This window comes from Penicillium odoratum, assembly GCF_028828045.1.
Source record: "Penicillium odoratum strain IBT 22623 chromosome Unknown utg000008l_segment0_segment0, whole genome shotgun sequence".
Classification (NCBI taxonomy): Eukaryota; Fungi; Ascomycota; class Eurotiomycetes; order Eurotiales; family Aspergillaceae; genus Penicillium; species Penicillium odoratum.
The window spans coordinates 3,933,879-3,951,785 of NW_026643150.1; the positions used below are offsets into that span (position 1 = coordinate 3,933,879).

Below are 17,907 nucleotides of genomic sequence, written 5' to 3' on the forward strand. Positions count from 1 at the left end.
TCACCCTAGCCCTTTTACGAGCATGTTTTCTAGCTGTTGCATTGGGATGATATCATAGTCCTCTTTGTAGGTATGGAGTATGGAGTCGACAGACTTGGGTTTGCGAGTCAATTTCTTAAAGAATATATTCATTGCAATGTCTAATACAACCATGACCTGCCCATTCCCCTTGTCCATAGGCAAAAAATCCAGCTCAGTCGAATAATCACCATGCCATATGTCTAGTAACCTACTTAAACTTCTCGATACGACCATAAAGTTGGAAGCCTTATGCAGCAAGTCCAAACCACGCCCTCAGCAGTTTACAATCCCGATCAGAAACAGAAACCACACTATCCGTATTCCCATCCTCCCGTCTAGTAAAGCCATATCTCAAAAGCGCACCAATCCTCGCTGCCTTCTCCGCCAGAAACCTCCCCCTAACCCGATCAACATGGGGATCTACACTTGCCCAAAACTCATCCCAAAAGCAATCCAGCATGAACCTCTTGCACTCATAATCCCTCCATTTTCTCAGCCCCATATATCCTGTTACCAAGAGCAGGATATCCAAATCCATACCGAAGGGTAGGATTTTGGTGAGAGACCAGTCGACAATATTTGTTATTTCGTAGGTCGTTTCGTCGACACGGATATTGGTTAGGGAGAGATTCCCATTTGTCAAAACCGCGGGATAATCATTACTGAAGAGGGTAGGAAGAATCTGAATGAGATCATCGATTGTATGTGCTGGGAGGACAGTAGGCGCTAGTTGTTTGAATTGGCGGAGTTGGTAGCGAATGCCTGCTTGACGGATATAGAGTAGTTCGGGAGGATTCATAGACTGACATTTGGACCACGAGAGAGCAAAGTATCTGTTCTATCTTTAGTTGGTGTACTTATAGAACACTGGAGATTGAGACAGCATACCTTGCAAGATCCCGAATTAAACTGGTCTGTTTCGCCTTTTGTTGGCCGGATAACTCAATCTCGCAGCGCAGAGCACTGAGAAGCGAGATACCAGGCTGACAAGGCGTGGTATACAGGGTAAGTGGAGGGTCTGCGCCCTCCACTTTATCATAGTATGTTGGCTCAGGCGCCAAAGAACCGAAAGTCTCTTTTGCAAGTTTGACGATATAGTCAAGAGGCCCAGCTATGGCCTCCTCTCGAAAGATCACAATACGGTCCAGTGGAAGGGATGAACAGTTGTTGCAAATGACAGAATAGGTCATGGTATTCAGACTGTCAACTGGGATGATCTTCGTGGCACCAGTTATGGACTGAGCGATATCGTCGCAGTGTGTGGCTGACGGGGACTTGCGATGATCGAAAAATGGATACTGGGCCAATCTGACCCAGTCCATGTTGGACATGACAAGTCTCAGAGATTTTTGTACATGTAAGGTTTTTAATAAGTACTTAAGAGTCGGGGAATTCCACATATGTATATCTTGGATTGAAATTCTCTGTCTCTATTCTGAGACTTCGATATATGGGACAAAACTTGATTGAAGTACATTATCATAATATGTACAAACAAAGAGATGTGCTGTGTATGCCCCTCTCCAATCGGCTTGCCATTTCAAACTCTCTATAGTGCTGTAATTTCATCCCTCTTTGTCAAGGATTCTTTGATTTTGTGTACATGTACAGGAAATGTGAAAGAAGAGAAAAGGTCATATGTAAAATTGTGATGAAGTACAGAAATACATGCCTGATACATCCTGTAAGAGTATGTTCCGTTCAGATCTATATCTAAAGAGATGTACACTATGGAACGACATCAACAGAAAAGTTATTAAACAAAAACCCACGCCTGATTATAAACTCCAAGCAAGGAATGGAATTTCCTAGCCACGCTCCAAGTACGAAATTCAACGAGAATCATTAACTTTCGGCAAAAGACGTGTTGTCAATGATTAATATTTAGGGCTCATGATGATACCCTCATACCCTCTCCCTCTCCCGCTTATTAACATCCTCCATCTCAGACAACACCACTTTGTTGAACTCCTTCCATCCATCCAAGTATAAATGGTGCCCAGCTCTTTTGATGATGACGACCTTGGCAGAGCCTTGGTCCTTCTGTCGCTCTTCCGGTGTGGCATCAGCCAGGACGCGGCGCTTCTCTTCGTCCAAACGAGCGGCTGCAGCGTGACCACCCGATACGTCCATCCAATCATGATCACCATACATGAGAACGACGGGAAGTCCATTCTCGCGTCGTGGAGCGGGTGTTGCAGTGGCTGGAACAGGGGGGGTGGGTTCCTCGGCCGGAGTAGATGCTTTAGCTCCAAATTTGGAGAAGATGGAACAAGAAGATGACTCCGTAGCAGGGGGAATGGGTAGGGGGTTTCCAGGGTTGATCATCTGTCGACCCACGCCCTGGATACGGTGGATAAGAGGGCTGCGTGCAAATGCGCCTGGCGCGAGAATATATGCCAGCGCATATTCTCCACTTCCCCGAAGACTGAAAATCGAGTAGGAGTAATCGTGCAATGCCTTGGATTCTTCAGCGGGAAGGTGTGAAAAGCGACGAGAAGTCCAACCCGACACAATTCGTGGCCCGAAAGGACCTGTCCAGCGCACAATACTAAAGGGCGAGATGTTGGCGTCCCACAGGTAGGCGAACCACTTGGGAAGGGCTCGGCGAGGTGGTTGGTTCGGGGCTGCAGGCTGTGCTTCAGGGTTTCGGCCTGTGATAAAGCTGCCATCGCTGGTCTTTGGTGCAGCAGAAGAGGTGATATCCCGTTGGTCCTGGGTGAGCTCATTCTGTAGCGTAGACTCTGACGGCTCAGTCACGTCTGCGGTGACCGCAAACGGGTCCTCGGGAATTCCCACAGGGGATGCGAGGATAAGCTTGTTGAGGTGACCCGGGTACTTGAGAGCGTATGCGACGGCCATATAACCACCCAGACTATGGCCAAGCAAGGTGAACCGATCAATCTTGCGCTTGATGCGCCATTCCTCCAGCGCATCAACAAACCACGCCTCAGCTTCCCTGATAGCTTCTTCACGCTCCTTGGCTTTAATCTTAAATGGTGGGCGTGTGCTTCGGCCCATGCCTAGCATATCCAGCGCGTGAAGCTGCCATCCCTTCAGCCGGCTCAGCGGCTCAAAGTTCTTGTAGAAAAATCCAAGGCCAGCGCCATATCCATGCAGCATAACCAAATGCTGGTCAGCCTCTTCCCCAACCCTTTCTACCGAGAACTCGTTGAGAGCCCGGTCTTTCCCGCTCAGCTCCACCATGCTAGAGCTCCACCGGCGGGGCCCATAGGGGTCATCGTGAGATTGGGCTGAAATCTCGCCTTGTTGGTTATGGTCCGCAGATTGCAGGCTGCCTGGGGTATTTCCATTAGGGTAGTCGGATGTGTTACCAGTCTGGAGGTGGGTCGGGGGTTGGTGATGTAAATAAGGGAGGAAGGATAGAACTTTATGTTCGGCCGCAGCAGCAGGTAGACGAGCCCACTAGAAAATCGAAAAGCACTTTAGGGTATTATCCTCCGGAGGTTGTTGTTTCGATAGATAACCTACCCATTGGCTGAAGCCTTCTCTGTACCCCAACGGGAAGAATGCTGGACTCGGCGCTTTTCCGCTAGCTGCAGCTCCAGCAGCGTGTGGGATGCCCTCGTGGCTCTGTGAAGGCGAGACACGACCACTGACGTCTGTGTCCGACGAGTTCAGTGATTCCGCCATCGAAGAGGACTTGCGCCGCCCTATCGAGCTGGCAAAAAGTACAGGGTGTGTGTAGATCCGTGCAGAGTTGGCTGTATAAGAGACAGACCAACAGTGTATTTCTGTCAAAACGAACCGAGTCAAGATGCGCATGGGCAAATAATGAGAAGAAGTTAAAAGGAAAGAAAAGGCGCCACCTATGGAACCGGAGACAAGACTTCGCCTTCGCCGCTTAACCCCGACAAGGCAACAAAGATCATGCGTAGCAGAAACCGATACTTCGATCAAATTAAACCAACATAAAATAATTCAAATGCCAAGATCAATAGATCTATTGAATCTATAAATGCATTGTATATGTGGGGTACAAGGGGAAAAGGCGGAACGCAAAGGATGTCGCGATCTGCAGATTCACAGATTCCCTTCCCAACTTCCGCCTTCTCTTTCCCTCATTGAAACCTGCCATGTCGATAGTTCTGGGCCGCATCGGCCGTTGAAACCAGGGAATTCATCAGCCTTCTGTGATTGTTTCCATCATGACAACTTCCTTGGACAAGCTTGTCAAGGGCACTACGCCCGAAGCCCGCGCTCCTACACCAGAGCCATTGACTACTGCTTCGTCCCCGCCACGACCCTCAACCCCAGATCCACTCGCCTCTCTTCCCTCTTCGCCACCTCAGATCTACTTGAACCTCCTAATTCTTGAAGCGTCCCTCCGCGCACAGTACCTGGCCTTGCGCGAACGCCGTCGCCAAAACACCTTCTTCCTCCTGCTCCTAGCAGCATGGTTTGCCTATTTCTCATACGCACTGTTCCTCCGCCCTCGAGAGGATGGCCGCGGAGTGGGTGGCTCAGTATATTGGGTGGTGGAGATGGGAGAAAAGGTTGCCTTGCTTGGTGGGGTGGTGACGGCGTTGCTCGTATGGGGAACAGGACAGTGGGAACGCGGAATTCGCTGGCCACGACGCTGGCTTGCTGTCGCTAACCGTGGCCTACGCAACATGAATACTAAGATCATCGTGATACGTGGACCCTGGTGGCAAGAACTGTTGTCCTATATCTCATTCTTATTTCCACTCTCCGCGCCATTCTTCCCCTCACCTACCGGGAACTTCCATTTCGTCGAACGTCACCCCTCCGAAAAACGTGGCAGTCGGCAGCACTACCAGCAATACTACAACGGTGGTGACAGCGAATCGGGCTTGGTGGAGGAGGACCTAGGTGTTGGTGGTGATTATATTCGTCTTCTACTGTTGCCTAAGTCGTTCTCACCGGAGTTCCGGGAGAATTGGGACAACTATCGCACCGACTTCTGGGAAAAGGAGAACGAGCGCCGAGCTCAGCTGCGCCATAAGTTGCGCGAGCGTGAACGTCAAATTGCCCGGAGCGAAGGTGGATGGTTTTGGCGACTTGGGCTTGGCTGGCGCGCTTCCCAGCGCCGCCGTCTGATCGCAGCCACACTGCACCGGTCTCTCGAGGCAGAACCCAAACCACGACACCTGCATCATTCGTCTCTCTCCTCCCGTATCAACCAGGATCGCGCCTCTTCCCGTCGCCCTGAATCTACTCATTCCCGTACCTCATCTTGCAGCCCCACTCCTGAGGACCGACCACCTTCCCGCTCTGGGTCAGGTCGGCCCCGCCGCGGAAGCACTCCGTCTATATCTGGCTCTGAACAAACCCCCCAGCGGAAGAGGAAAGGTTCTAGGACATTACGGCGTGGTCCATCGCCTCTAACGCAGGCACAGGCCCGAGAGGGTGCGCGAGTGCCATCGTTCTCGTCTGACGATTCGGGTATCTCCCCTGTGACTGAGATTGATAAAGAGACTATACCAACTTCTGTACCTTAATTGAACCATGCTATCTAGATTACGAGATGCCGATTGTTATATTATACAACTCTGACCTTATTTGTCCACGTAATTTCGCCGATCCAAAGGTGCTACATCTGATGGTCATATCGAAAAGAGATGATTCGATGTACTAAACCCGTGGACGCCAAAGGTATGGGGAAATCCTAGGCTCTACACAACCCAACATTCTTGAATTTGGTATAAGTGTTTCTGGAGTAAATTTTTCTTTTAGAAGATAACAATATCTTGATGGGGTATGCTTCATTCGACACCATCACACTAGTCTTTCATCAATAGAAACCCGTCTCGCATGAGGACCTGAGATACTCCGTCTCCGATGCCTGACGCTAGTCGGATAATGCGCAATAAAGCGAGTCAACTGCGACGGACTATTCTCCTCACCAGGAGTCGTGTGTCCACTCAGACTAGGACTAACCACCGCTGAGAAAGCGGGTATCGGCATCTCACCAGGTCGTGGTAGGGCAAAGTAACCCCCAGCACCATGATTACTGCCTGCTAATACATGTCCTGTGGTATGGGGCGTACCACTAGCCCGCGAGCGCATGGAAGATCGTGATATTGCAGTTGAATATGGCTGTGGAGTCATGAATGTGGGATTCCGCACTGATGAAGGAGAGACCGGACGACTGGATTGATCCGGTCTTGTAGATAGAGATAGGGCGAGACCACTTCCTGTGCGACGATCGAATGTTGACAGTGCAGATGTAGTATGTGAACGGTGGTGATGTCTATGCCCACTTGGATGACTGGCATGGCGATCGTAGAACTCGGACGGAAACCCAGGCACAAGAGCATTGGAAGAGACGGGTCGAGAATCACCATGCATAGGGCTCGTCACATTTGAAGGAGGCGAGGAACCCCTTCCGTATGTGACTACTCGGGATGGTAGCTCTAGTCGGTGGTTTAAGGATAACCAGGCGCGCTCGTCCGCATCGATATCTGCACCCACGTCATCGCCGGCCATGCTATGTGTTGATGAACATGACGAGCTTAGAGGCTTTTCTTGTGAATGAACACTGCGTGGCTTCGAGATTTGAGATGAAGCGTCTGGGTATGAGCGCCAGCCGCCCACACCTTCGAAATCTCGTCTCTTGTCGCCGCTCACTGGGAGGCCGGTAAAATTCGCCGGTGGAGGCGTAGTAGGTAGATCATGGGCTTTGATCATACTCTGAGCATAACTCCTCTGGCTCTTGCGCTTCAAGTGATCATCCTGGACTCCACTGAAACTCCATGATGAAAGAGCAGTATGGCTTCGACGAGGCTGTATCGGACCATGTGTGGAATTCCGTCGGGATCTCCCGTCCGCGGGCGTTGGTGGCTCGGAGGGCGCAAATGTCAAGAATGAGGAGGTGTATTTGGAGGTTGGAAGTGTAAAGAAGTTGACGATCAGGGCATATCCTAACTCAAGGTAGACCACGGAGACTCGCAAGAGAAGGGTAAATAAGGCAACCGAGAGGGTCAGCCATGCGGAGAAGATGAGGGGGATTGATATGAGACATAGCAACGGCAATGCCAAAAGTGACAAGATAGAAGCGCCCATGATAGAACTTGAGCTTCAAATGTTCAAGTTTTTCCCAGGCCGGAAGATAAAAGTCACATGTGCAAGGTTTTGCAGGTCTCTTTATAATTCGCACATGCATAAATGCATGACACCGACTGGTGTTTACATTGCCGAGGCCATATGTACATGCATTAACCTACCTATGGGTCACTGTATGTGACCAGGCGGTTATGCAGGTTGACGTATGTGCCTTACAGTAGAGTTGATGCGAAAATGAGTCTTTCTAGCAAGAGGAATCAAGAAACCCGGGGTTGTGGCCCATTAACATTAACCCCGCTCGCATCACATGATATGGGGCATCCAGTCCATGGAATACGGATAGTACTCAAGTGCTCTCTGTAAGGTAAGATCCCAAAGTATTTCGTACATTTTTATAGGTCATCAACTGATGCTGAAATAGTGGTGTTGTACATTGTATCTATACAGATGGGTTACTATACAAAAATGGGCTCAAAATCAAATAAATATGTACATGAGACAAGGATCGACCTTTTCTTCGGGTGGTTAACACCGGTCGATCATGCCGCTGGGTAAAGAGGTTCGGTTATGCTTGCTGACGGAGATTTGGGGGATTGACGTCCGTAGAGTCAGTGTTGTCCACTTTTTTCGGTGGATCTTGCGGATGTTTGCTTTTGCCTGTCGCCGGAGATCTGCGGCGCTTGACCTTCGTAGAGCCAGCCGGTGGATCCTGCGGATCCGCTGGGTTCAGTGGTTTAGAAATGCTTGTTCTCAGATATCTGGGGCGCTTGCGTTCCGTAGAAATATTCCTGCGCGCTTGAACTTGCATATCCTGTAGATCTGCCGGGGAGAGAATGTTTTCCCATCCTGTATTGGCAAGGGCTGGGCCCCTGGAAAATGTGTTGGCAGGATCTGGGGTTTGCGTGGGTTCATCTGGCGTTGGCTTGGGCTCGTTCAGTGTCTGCTTGGGCTCGTCTACTTGTTGCATGGATTCGCGTGCCGTTGCTTTGACCTTGCTCGTAGCCTTCCGTCCATTGTGATTCGAATCAATTTTGTCGACCCATTCGGCTAACTCAACATCTTGCACCTTGTCACGGCTGGCAAAATTTGCACGCAGAGCACGACTCCCAACCCCCAAGACTCCACCAGGCGCATAGCCAAAACCAACGGGCGACTTCTCTAAATCTGCTTGGCGTGCACGCTGCCGAAGAAGAACACCTTGCCACCTCTCACGCTTATAGGGCATTTTGGCGATCGCCCCAAGCGTCATCGGTGCTATCTTATACAGTTCTGCGAGTTCGTGGCTGCCCTTCATAATGGTTGCGCCCCTGACATGTTCTAAGCCAGAAGCGAGGTGAACAATGGTAACATATGTGGGCTGCATGAAACCAGGGGATATGTTTTTCCAGTACTTCGTCGCTTCCTTGTTAGGGAAGTGCTCGGTTTGCGAGGGCTCACGTTTCCTCCGGAACAAGTCGACGCCCTCTGGAGTCCCGATGGGTTTGAGCGATTTGCTTCGGACAAGTTGGTTCCACCCAGGCCAGTTGGGCATGAAGAGGGTCTCAAACACCCGGAAAGCATCGGCGATGTAATCAAATTTCTTGGAGAGTGCAAGCAGCTGCACCAGAGTAGACTGATTGAAGGTTGACATTTCAAAGCCGGCTGCCTCAACCTCGGTTATGACTTTGGGAATTTTTCCTAGCTTGTCCTGGCCAGCCAGCGACCGCATGAATAGAGAAAGGGACCGAGAAAGGATGAAGCGCCGTGATGGAAGGATTTGATTATCCTGATCACTAAGCGAATCGGCAGTCATGATTTTACTCTGATCATGAGCGGGGAGGTCAGGTAGAGCCGGTGTGTTCGACGGCAAAGGTTTTAAGATAGTTTCAACTTTCACTCGGCTGGCCATCTTGATGGCACTTGAAAGAGCAAGTTGCCAACATTCATCCACTTCTTCGTGTTGACCGGCTTTTAGATGTGCAGCCATCATAGCATTGACAAGACGGAGTGGGGCAGAAGAAGAACCCGGATGTTGTTGGGTTGAGGAAGCTTTAGACAGTTGTCGCTGAAACAGTTCACGGGCCATAGGCATGGCACCCCTTGCACCGTATTTTTTTATGAGGTATCCATCATGCCAGGAATCGAAAGCCTTCGTCAGATATTCACTGCGACCTTCCGATGATTGAAACATTCTTGACCTTGACAGCAAATAGATACTATACCGGTGTAGTGAGTCCATAAGCATCGCCTCTAGAGTCTTCATGCGCATATCAGCTTTGGCAGCCGGGACCTCTTTTTCGTTCAACGCTGTCTTCCAGTAGTCAGAAGGCATTCCTGCCTCCAGGTTCGAAAGACTGGCCTCTAGCCCGGAATTAGGAAATCGCTCAATCATTTCACGAAATATGATCTTCACCATGGTAAAGTGTCGCATTTTGATATACCCAAGGATCAGAATGGCGTAGTGAAGTTCTGTTGCACGATAAATTCCTCGCATATGGTGACGCCTGAGGGTGGCACGCGCTTGGTCGGTTTTGCCTACCAAAGCCAGGCGGAGTAGGTCAGCCGCATACGTGGTCCCGTCCGGCTGGAGTTTAGCCTTCGCCATCAGACGGCACACGCGGTAGAAAGATTTGTGGTCAATCCTGTACGCATAGTGCATCAAGAGCATGTTCCATAATCGCATTGGAGAACCTTCGAGCTTGACGTCCAAACATTTTATAGCAAGTTGTTCAGCCAAATCAAATCGCCCGTTGCTGAGGTATGCATGAGCAACTGTACCTAGCATTGCCATTGTGATAGTGACCGACTGATTTTCAGCTTCTCGGAGTAGCGCGCGAACACCGTCAACATCTCCTTTCCTTGCACATATTCCCATCAAAATGCCGTATGTGTGGGAATCAGGTGGTATTTTCGCTTCAATCATCTGGGAGAAATGAGAGAAAGTGCCTTCCGCGTCACCCTTGTTTGCGAATGCTGTGAGAACGATGTTCCAACAAACTGTGTTTGGCTCGAGATGAAATTCCTCTGATAGCCTTCGAAAGTTCTCAAGAGTCTGCGAGACATTACCAAAAGCTGCATGGACATGCATGAGTGGGGTGACCAGTCTGCGGCTCTTCGGCTTGCCATGGTCCGCCACAAGCTTGTCGAACAAAATGTTGACCTCCGACACATTCCCGGCATAGGCAAAGTAATTCAAAACATCATTATAGGTCCGTACTGATGGTTTGTCATGGAAATGAGCGAGTTCATCAAGAAAATACCGGATATAGTTGGTCATCTCGAATTTGACAAGAAGTTCCAACTGACGTTCCCAAAGCCTTTTTGGCAAACGACTTTTTGATTGACGATCAAGAATGACCCGCAATGTCTGGTAAAAGATAATCGAGCGGGTAAAATCCAGCCGCTTTGTTGTTGACTGAACGGATTCAATGATGTCGATGCAATGTTGCAAAGTCATCATTTCCAAATTAATATACTTCTGCATGAGAGGAACCAGGATATCCATCGAGGTACCCGTGAGCAGCTCCGAGGATGTGGAGATGCGCTTTAATAGTAACTGTGCAATCTGTCGGAAGGATCCTCCAGCACTGAGCTCGATCGCCCCATGTTCAAGATAGGCTGCCAATGCCAGTGCGTCTTCGGGGAGTTTCGAGATAGGATAGATGGGTGAGAGAATCTCCGCTTTTTGTTCTCCCTGCTTGGTAGAGGACATTGACTTTGATTGAAGGCCCCATATCTTCTCTGCCCTAACCCAGTCGTGACACTCCACGAAGTGATAAAATACGAACGCAAAGCATGAATCGAAATTTCTGCTTCCTGCAGCCCATTCACAGATTTGAACCAGATTTTCAGTCTTCGCAAAATGAAGCTGAGAAAGGGTGATCTGGCAAAAATGGGAACGAGTACGTTGTTTCCGCGGAATCGATTGGAAAAGTTCCCATGCCCTCTCGGCATCTCCAGGTTCCCGTGACCGACTTAAAAAATGGCAAAGCGCATGCCGAGCAAACCTAGGACGCCCAGCTGCGAGGTAGAGTACCCAGGCTTCGTCGGTTGAATGATTTTTCCCACCTGATCTCAAAACTTCCCGAAGTTTATGTAAAGACTGTTTATCTTGAAGGGGTTGCTGAGGATTCGAATTAGCGGAATCCACTTCTGCGGCCGTTGTAGGTTCAATGGCCTCATCCGTCACATCTTGCTGTAGAGATAGATCATGGGCCTTGAGGTCAACATGGGTGATCCGCTCGAGACTTGTGGCTTCTGAAACATAAGTCCTTCGGAGGTTGGCGAGTGTACGTTTCCTCCGACGCAATCCAGGCCTTCTGGGTAGACGAGAAACCCTAAGAGCGACAAATTCTTGTGTCTTTTGGGGATATAAGAAGTCGAGGAATGGGGAATTGGCATCGTGTGCGCTTCGACTTCGATGGGGAAAAGTTGAGACGGTCGAATGTTGACTCAGTGGCTGAGTAAGGGCTAGAAACCAGTGGCCGGCATCTCCACCAGAGAGATTATGTTTCCAAAAGTGATGACACAAAGACCTTCTGGTTCGTATCGCACCTTTGGGATCTCGAAAGAAACGCCGACCGGCGGTCTCAAAGCAGCCGGCAGCACGTTCGAGCATTACCCCCGATCGTCGCTGCGTCAAGCAATGAAATCACCGAAACTGATATACAGTCTGCATCATATCGCGTCCGAGGATCCTATAGTTTCGAAGTCAAAGTCAGTTGTCAATTCTATGGGGGCGTTTTATAGAGACAGTCGTTCAAACAAGCTGTTCGGAAGGCATATTGACCTACCCGGGAGAAAAGAGAGCGCGATCGGCTCGAGGAACGCTTCAGTAATCGATATTCACACTGTAATCAAGCGTAATACCGTGTAGATACCACTTTTTTTCAATTGCCAATCCACCAGTGAAGTGGGTGGAGGAAAAACAGCACGATTGAAGCTTCCGCAACAAAAGATTTGGCATTGGAAAAAGCCGGGCACGTTAGCCCATCTCGTTTGCCCACCGCCTTCGTCGCAACCCACCAATCTGTCTTCCATTTGGTGGCCAACAATCCCCCCAACCAGGTCACCACAACAAGAGGAAATGGAGATCACTGACTATATCTTCAATGAGCGAGAGGAGGTGCTCCTTGTTGGAGATTACAATGCTTATCGGGCCCATGCTACTCGGAAGTTGCACAAACTCCGCAAGAAGCTCGGTCAGGCCACAGCCAAGGGCCGGAAGTACACTGCTAAACCAGCTGTGACTGCTGAGAATGTGGGAGACAATGCGGCGTATGAGATTATATTCTGTTATCCTGATGTGAATAAAACTGACCTTCTTCTTTGTATTTAGATACGTTCATCTTTTGCTTCTCGGGTCCGAACGAGCATGGGCGCAAGCCATGCATATGAAATCGACACACTCTGCAGACCCATCTGCTAAGGGCATTTCTGGTGCTGCTCGACGTCACATTATTTCTCGGTTGAACAAGGCGACTGTCTACGCACAGCAGATTGTATCTCTGCTCCATGAGCAATCGGTCTCCGGCGCGACTGACGTTGACATTCTTGAGGCTCGGGCGTACCTTGCCACAATCTCCGGTGCTTTGTGTCTGGAGAAGCGCAAATGGGAGCAATGTCTTCGTAACTATGCCATTGCGAGAATTATCTACACGGCCCTTGGTCAAAGAGTCAAGAAGGATGCTTTCCGGGACCTTCTCACTGGAACTGTCGATCCGAGCTTGCGCTACGCCGCTTATCAAATGAAACTCCCCCGCTCCAAGCCCACCTCCTCGCTAGCGATCGAATTCTTCCCATCGAATTCGGAGATCCGGTCCGAGGTGGAGAAGTTTGACCCCTCTTGCCTGGCGGAGGAAGCAGCAGGCACCCGGAGAACCGCCGAAGGTGAGGTGCAGAAGCTCCCCGAGTCTGTCACCTGGAGATCCCGTACTGTCCCATTAGAAGATGCGTCGATCTCTCAGGCATTGGCTGCGGCCTCTGCTGCGGAAGCTCTGCTCGCCACCTGGTTGACTGAGGCAGGACGATCTGCCAGCGCCAAGGATCAGGCTGCTGCGTACGACAATGTGATCATTGCCAGCCAGGATGCAGTTGATGCGACCAAGACCGCCATTGACGACCTGGTCAGTGAGGGTGTGGATGCTGGAGATAAAAGAATGCAGGCGTTACAGATTACTCGCACATCGGTCAATTACAGTCTGGTTGGGTGGCGGGTTGGCCGTAATCGGGTGTTGTGCGGTGGGCAGGATGGTCTGACGTTCGAGGACGAGCAGGCCTCTACCAGCAAGGACTCGAAACAGAATGGCGGCAATGGCAAAAAGCTGAACCGACTCCGTGAACGAGTCGTTCTATACGACTCGACCCTGCAAAGTTTGGATTTCATCCTTGAGTTGCCGGGTGTCGCCGCCGATTCAGCTTTTGTTCAGGATCTTGAAGCAAAGAGGGGATACTTCCGTGCTCTCAGGTAAGACTCACATCTGTAATGTAAATTTACTTTTTGTCATCTTGACTAATATGCTTTTGAACCAGATGTATGGCGCTGGGACGGTCTCATGCCGTTCTAGGCAAGCCTACTGAAGCGTTGGCACTCTTTGCGCACGCCTTTGATCTTGTCCGATCCGAGCCTTCCCCATCCTTTGTTGAGACTGATGGGCCGCCACGTCTGGACGTTTCCCGGACACAGGTTAGCGCCTTGGCGAATGTTCTCCAGGGGCTGGTAGCCCAGTACCGTGGCCTTGTTGCCCTAGAACGATTCGATGCCAACTCCGGCGCATCCCAACAGCGACCTCTGGTCGAGCGTCTGCACCAGTTTGAAGTAGGCACAGATCTGAAAAACCTGGTGCCTTACCCACCGCAGATGCAACCTGTTCCTGTGAAGCCCCTGTTCTTGGATGTTGCATGGAACTACATCGATTACCCACGCAGCACGAACGCGACTGCAAAGACAGACACAAATGCGCAAGCAAGCGCTCCTGCGGGTGAAGAGAAGACGAGTCGGGGTTGGTTTGGCTTTGGTCGGTCATAATAACATCGGTCATGATAAATTCCATATTACCCCATAGTCAATGATTTGCAAATTCCACATGATTTTACTGTATAACCTTATCGTGCACGTGCCATATGGTTCCTGTTTCGCGTCCACCAATCAGAGATCACGGGATTTGTCTAGCCGAGTCATGCGATGGATGATTCTGATGACCAGTGCTATACATTGTCCAAATCATTACATATTTACTTAGTAAATTTGGAGCGCATCTGTTGTCCTCGCTTCAATGTAACACGTATGCAGCAATTGAGACTGCCTGTGGGCAAATTCTGATCTTTTGTAAGATCTTTGCCAGGGAAGGGTGTGATGGGATCTACTCTGTACTGATAGGTATGCATAAAAAAATCTTCTTTGTACACTAGAAGTGTGCAAGTAATTCATGACGATTAATATATCCTAAAATTTATTATGGTAATGTGAAAGGCTTCCAAGGCAATAAGATTGACCTTGTAATCTAATAGATTAATCAATAATCGTGTACGGAGCATGGAGTGTGGGAACAACCATCCGGGCCCCCGAGTGGAAATTTGGCGCCATTATTGGCGTTCCGGCCCCTGACTGATTTCAATTTCTTCCCCTCTCCACTCCTTCAATCTCCGTGTTCGCGGGATTCTCCTTTCTTTTTGCTTGGAAGAAAATCCTCAAAAGGAAAAAAAAAGGTCATTTCCAGGCCTTGCGACACATCATGGTCAACATGACTGGAAGCTTCGTCTCGCCCTCCGCAGACGCGACAGTCTCTCCGCAATTCATTGCGTCGGCAGGACTCTTGAACTCTGTTCTTGATGGCTTCAGTATCTGGAAGCTTTTGGCAACTTTGTTCATTGGAGCCGTCATTTACGATCAATGTGAGTGTATTTCTTCTGTTCTTTATTTGTGAATACCACTAATAACCCCTTTTCCAGTCAAATACCACTACTACAAGGGTTCAATTATCGGTCCTGCATACAAAATTCCCTTCATGGGCCCATTCTTGGAGTCTGTCAACCCGAAGTTCACCGAATATAAAGCCAAATGGGACAGCGGCGACCTGAGCTGTGTTTCCGTCTTCCACAAGTGAGCAGCCCCGGGGCACTACATAGATCTATCTTGAGCGTGCAACACCCAGATACTACGCAGAGTGATTGGGAGATCCGTCATTGATACCAAAATACTAACTGACTGTTTAGGTTCGTTGTGATTGCGTCGAGTCGTGACATGTCCCGCAAGATCTTCAACTCTCCCGCATATGTGAAGCCCTGCGTCGTGGATGCCGCACACAAGCTTCTCGGAAAGACCAACTGGGTGTTCTTGGATGGCAAGGCGCACGTCGATTACCGCAAGGGTCTCAATGGTCTATTCACTCGCCAGGCTTTGACCATGTACCTCCCCCGCGTCGAGGAGGTCCTCGACGTCACTTTCAAGCGCTTCCTGGACAAGTCCGCGGCCCTGAAGCATGAGCCCACTCCCTGGATGCCTGACTTCCGTGAACTTATGACTGCTCTTTCTTGCCGCACTTTTGTTGGCTACTACATGTCCGATGAGATCGTCCAGAAGGTCGCCGATGACTACTACTTGATCACTGCTGCGCTTGAGCTAGTGAACTTCCCTATTATCCTGCCTTACACTAAGACCTGGTACGGCAAGAAGGCCGCTGACATGGTCATGAGTGAATTCGCCAAGTGCTCCGCTAAGAGCCGTGCTCGCATGGCCGCTGGTGGTGAGGTTTCGTGTATCATGGATGCTTGGGTCAAGGCCCAGCAGGATTCTGCCGCTTACCGTGAGAAAATCGCCAAGGGTATCCAGGTTGACGACTCGGAGAAGCCTCCTCAGGTTCTGCGTGACTTCAGCGACTACGAGATTGCTCAGACTATCTTCACCTTCCTTTTCGCCTCGCAGGATGCTACCAGTGCCGCCGCTACTTGGCTCTTCCAGCTCATGGCTGACCGCCCGGAGATTCTGGACAAGGTCCGTGAGGAGAACCTCCGTGTCCGTAACGGTGACCGCACTGTTCCGATCTCTATGGAGATTCTGGATGAAATGCCCTACACTCGTGCCGTTGTTAAGGAAACTCTGCGTTACCGTCCCCCCGTTATCATGGTTCCCTACCTAGTCAAGAAGGATTTCCCTATCACCGACAAGATCACTGTCTCCAAGGGCTCCATGATCATTCCGTCAGTCTGGCCTGCCACTCACGACGAGGAGGCCTATCCCAACGCCGACTCGTTTGACCCTGACCGTTGGATCACCGGTGATGCCGAGGCACAGACCAAGAACTGGTTGGTCTTTGGCACAGGTCCCCACTACTGTCTGGGTCAGACCTACGCCCAACTGTCACTTATGGCTATGATTGGTAAGGCCAGTATCGAAATGGACTGGGAGCACACCCCTACTCCCCTGTCTGAGGACATCAAGGTCTTTGCCACCATTTTCCCCCAGGTATGTACTTGTTCTTATGTAATTGACTTCCCCGTTTCTAACAATTATCCTAGGATGACTGCCTTCTCACTTTCCGCCCTCGCGCTTAAGTTCTGGGCTCAAAACCAAACACCAAAAGCCCCGAAGCTAGAACCTCGCCCCAACCTCCGGATAGAAGGGCTAGGTCATCCAGCTTGGCCTTTCTGTCCTGGAGATAGAAGGGCCATTCACTTCGCCCTATTTTCTCATTTCCAATTTGGCGGGCAAGGTAGCACCACGGGTGGAACGAAAGAAAAGAGCCCAAGATTGTCCTTAGACTCAATTTCCAGTTGAAAGGGCGCCTGGAAACCCGATATCCCGTTCTTGAACCATGCGCATTCCTGGTCTTTTCTGTTTCTCTCCTTCGATTGGAGAATACCTGCAGCCACCCTCATAGAATAATATTAATGCACTTTTTTTTCATTTTTACCCAATTTCAGCCAACATGTCTCTCAGAGTACCGAATGTCCTATACTACGACTACTTTCGATTACATTTTTAGTGTGCTGTCCACAGTACCCAACAAAGCAGGCGGTGACAACCGGCACTGACATCATCCTATCTCAAACGTAAACCATCCAGAAGTCCAACCTCCACGCCAGCTCAATGGCAGCATTACCATCCGCAATGCGGCGCTCAGTCGCTACTCTCTCCTCAAAAACTCTGAAAGCCCCCGCCCGCCAAATTCCTTCCCTGTTCCCGGCTTTCCAAACAGGATCTCACGCCGCAACCAACCGAGGCATCACTTCTCTATCTTCAAGACGAGGAACAAACGCGCTTGCAGAGAGATCAACCTGCAAGTCCCAATATCAGACCTCATCCCGTCCATTGGGTCAAATCCGGTGGAGCAGTAATGAACCCGCAAGCCTACGACAGTGGGGATTCGAAGATGTATGTGATCAAGTTTCAACTTCCCATGGATCATGATCCTTGAACAAGTCAACCCGTTATACCAGGTGCTAATACAATTTATAGATCAACACTACCCTCCCAAGCACTAACGTTTCTTCGCCAACACATACCCCCATTCTAATCGACGTCCGTGAACCTGCTGAACTTACCGCTACCGGTATTATTCCCACGGCCATCTGTATCCCGCTCGCTTCCCAGCCTGATGCGCTCTACCTTACCGCCGACGAGTTTGAGACCCGTTTTGGGTTCCCCAAGCCTTCTGTGGGTAAGAATCAGAAGATCGTGTTTTATTGCAAGGCTGGTGTGAGGGCTCGGGCTGCGGCGCAGTTGGCTGTGCAGGCGGGGTACGATCCCGAGTCTCTTGGGGTTTATGATGGGAGTTGGTTGGATTGGAAGGATAAGGGCGGGAGAGTGGTGGCGTGGGAGGGGGATGAATTTTGATTAATCAGAAAGGTAGAGGAATTGTA

At 50.1% G+C, this 17,907-nt stretch overlaps 8 protein-coding genes across 8 annotated transcripts; 4 read left to right on the forward strand and 4 right to left on the reverse strand.

Annotated features, from left to right (window-relative positions):
- Positions 1-268: 268 nt before the first annotated feature.
- Positions 269-1,343, reverse strand: N7520_011702 (uncharacterized protein; the record flags this gene model as incomplete). Its single annotated transcript, XM_057145635.1, has 2 exons — positions 269-854; positions 910-1,343. The coding sequence occupies 2 exons, from the start codon at positions 1,341-1,343 to the stop codon at positions 269-271; spliced, it is 1,020 nt and encodes a 339-aa protein (XP_056991389.1).
- A 583-nt stretch (positions 1,344-1,926) lies between these two features.
- Positions 1,927-3,675, reverse strand: N7520_011703 (putative alpha/beta hydrolase; the record flags this gene model as incomplete). The annotated part of the gene is made up of 2 exons (XM_057145636.1): positions 1,927-3,447; positions 3,514-3,675. 2 exons carry the CDS (start codon positions 3,673-3,675, stop codon positions 1,927-1,929), a joined length of 1,683 nt encoding a protein of 560 aa, XP_056991390.1.
- Positions 3,676-4,190: 515 nt separating this feature from the next.
- N7520_011704 (Spo7-like protein) lies at positions 4,191-5,504 on the forward strand (the record flags this gene model as incomplete). Its single annotated transcript, XM_057145637.1, has 1 exon — positions 4,191-5,504. One exon carries the CDS (start codon positions 4,191-4,193, stop codon positions 5,502-5,504), a length of 1,314 nt encoding a protein of 437 aa, XP_056991391.1.
- A 277-nt stretch (positions 5,505-5,781) lies between these two features.
- Positions 5,782-7,068, reverse strand: N7520_011705 (uncharacterized protein; the record flags this gene model as incomplete). The annotated part of the gene is made up of 1 exon (XM_057145638.1): positions 5,782-7,068. One exon carries the CDS (start codon positions 7,066-7,068, stop codon positions 5,782-5,784), a length of 1,287 nt encoding a protein of 428 aa, XP_056991392.1.
- Positions 7,069-7,633: 565 nt separating this feature from the next.
- On the reverse strand, positions 7,634-11,665 carry N7520_011706 (putative translation regulator (Cya5); the record flags this gene model as incomplete). Its single annotated transcript, XM_057145639.1, has 1 exon — positions 7,634-11,665. The coding sequence occupies one exon, from the start codon at positions 11,663-11,665 to the stop codon at positions 7,634-7,636; it is 4,032 nt and encodes a 1,343-aa protein (XP_056991393.1).
- Positions 11,666-12,133: 468 nt separating this feature from the next.
- N7520_011707 (signal recognition particle subunit SRP68) lies at positions 12,134-14,074 on the forward strand (the record flags this gene model as incomplete). The annotated part of the gene is made up of 3 exons (XM_057145640.1): positions 12,134-12,324; positions 12,386-13,513; positions 13,579-14,074. The coding sequence occupies 3 exons, from the start codon at positions 12,134-12,136 to the stop codon at positions 14,072-14,074; spliced, it is 1,815 nt and encodes a 604-aa protein (XP_056991394.1).
- A 706-nt stretch (positions 14,075-14,780) lies between these two features.
- Positions 14,781-16,599, forward strand: erg5 (C-22 sterol desaturase erg5; the record flags this gene model as incomplete). Its single annotated transcript, XM_057145641.1, has 4 exons — positions 14,781-14,940; positions 14,998-15,148; positions 15,262-16,510; positions 16,564-16,599. 4 exons carry the CDS (start codon positions 14,781-14,783, stop codon positions 16,597-16,599), a joined length of 1,596 nt encoding a protein of 531 aa, XP_056991395.1.
- A 535-nt stretch (positions 16,600-17,134) lies between these two features.
- On the forward strand, positions 17,135-17,881 carry N7520_011709 (rhodanese-like domain-containing protein; the record flags this gene model as incomplete). The annotated part of the gene is made up of 2 exons (XM_057145642.1): positions 17,135-17,419; positions 17,504-17,881. The coding sequence occupies 2 exons, from the start codon at positions 17,135-17,137 to the stop codon at positions 17,879-17,881; spliced, it is 663 nt and encodes a 220-aa protein (XP_056991396.1).
- Between the last annotated feature and the right edge of the window lie 26 nt (positions 17,882-17,907).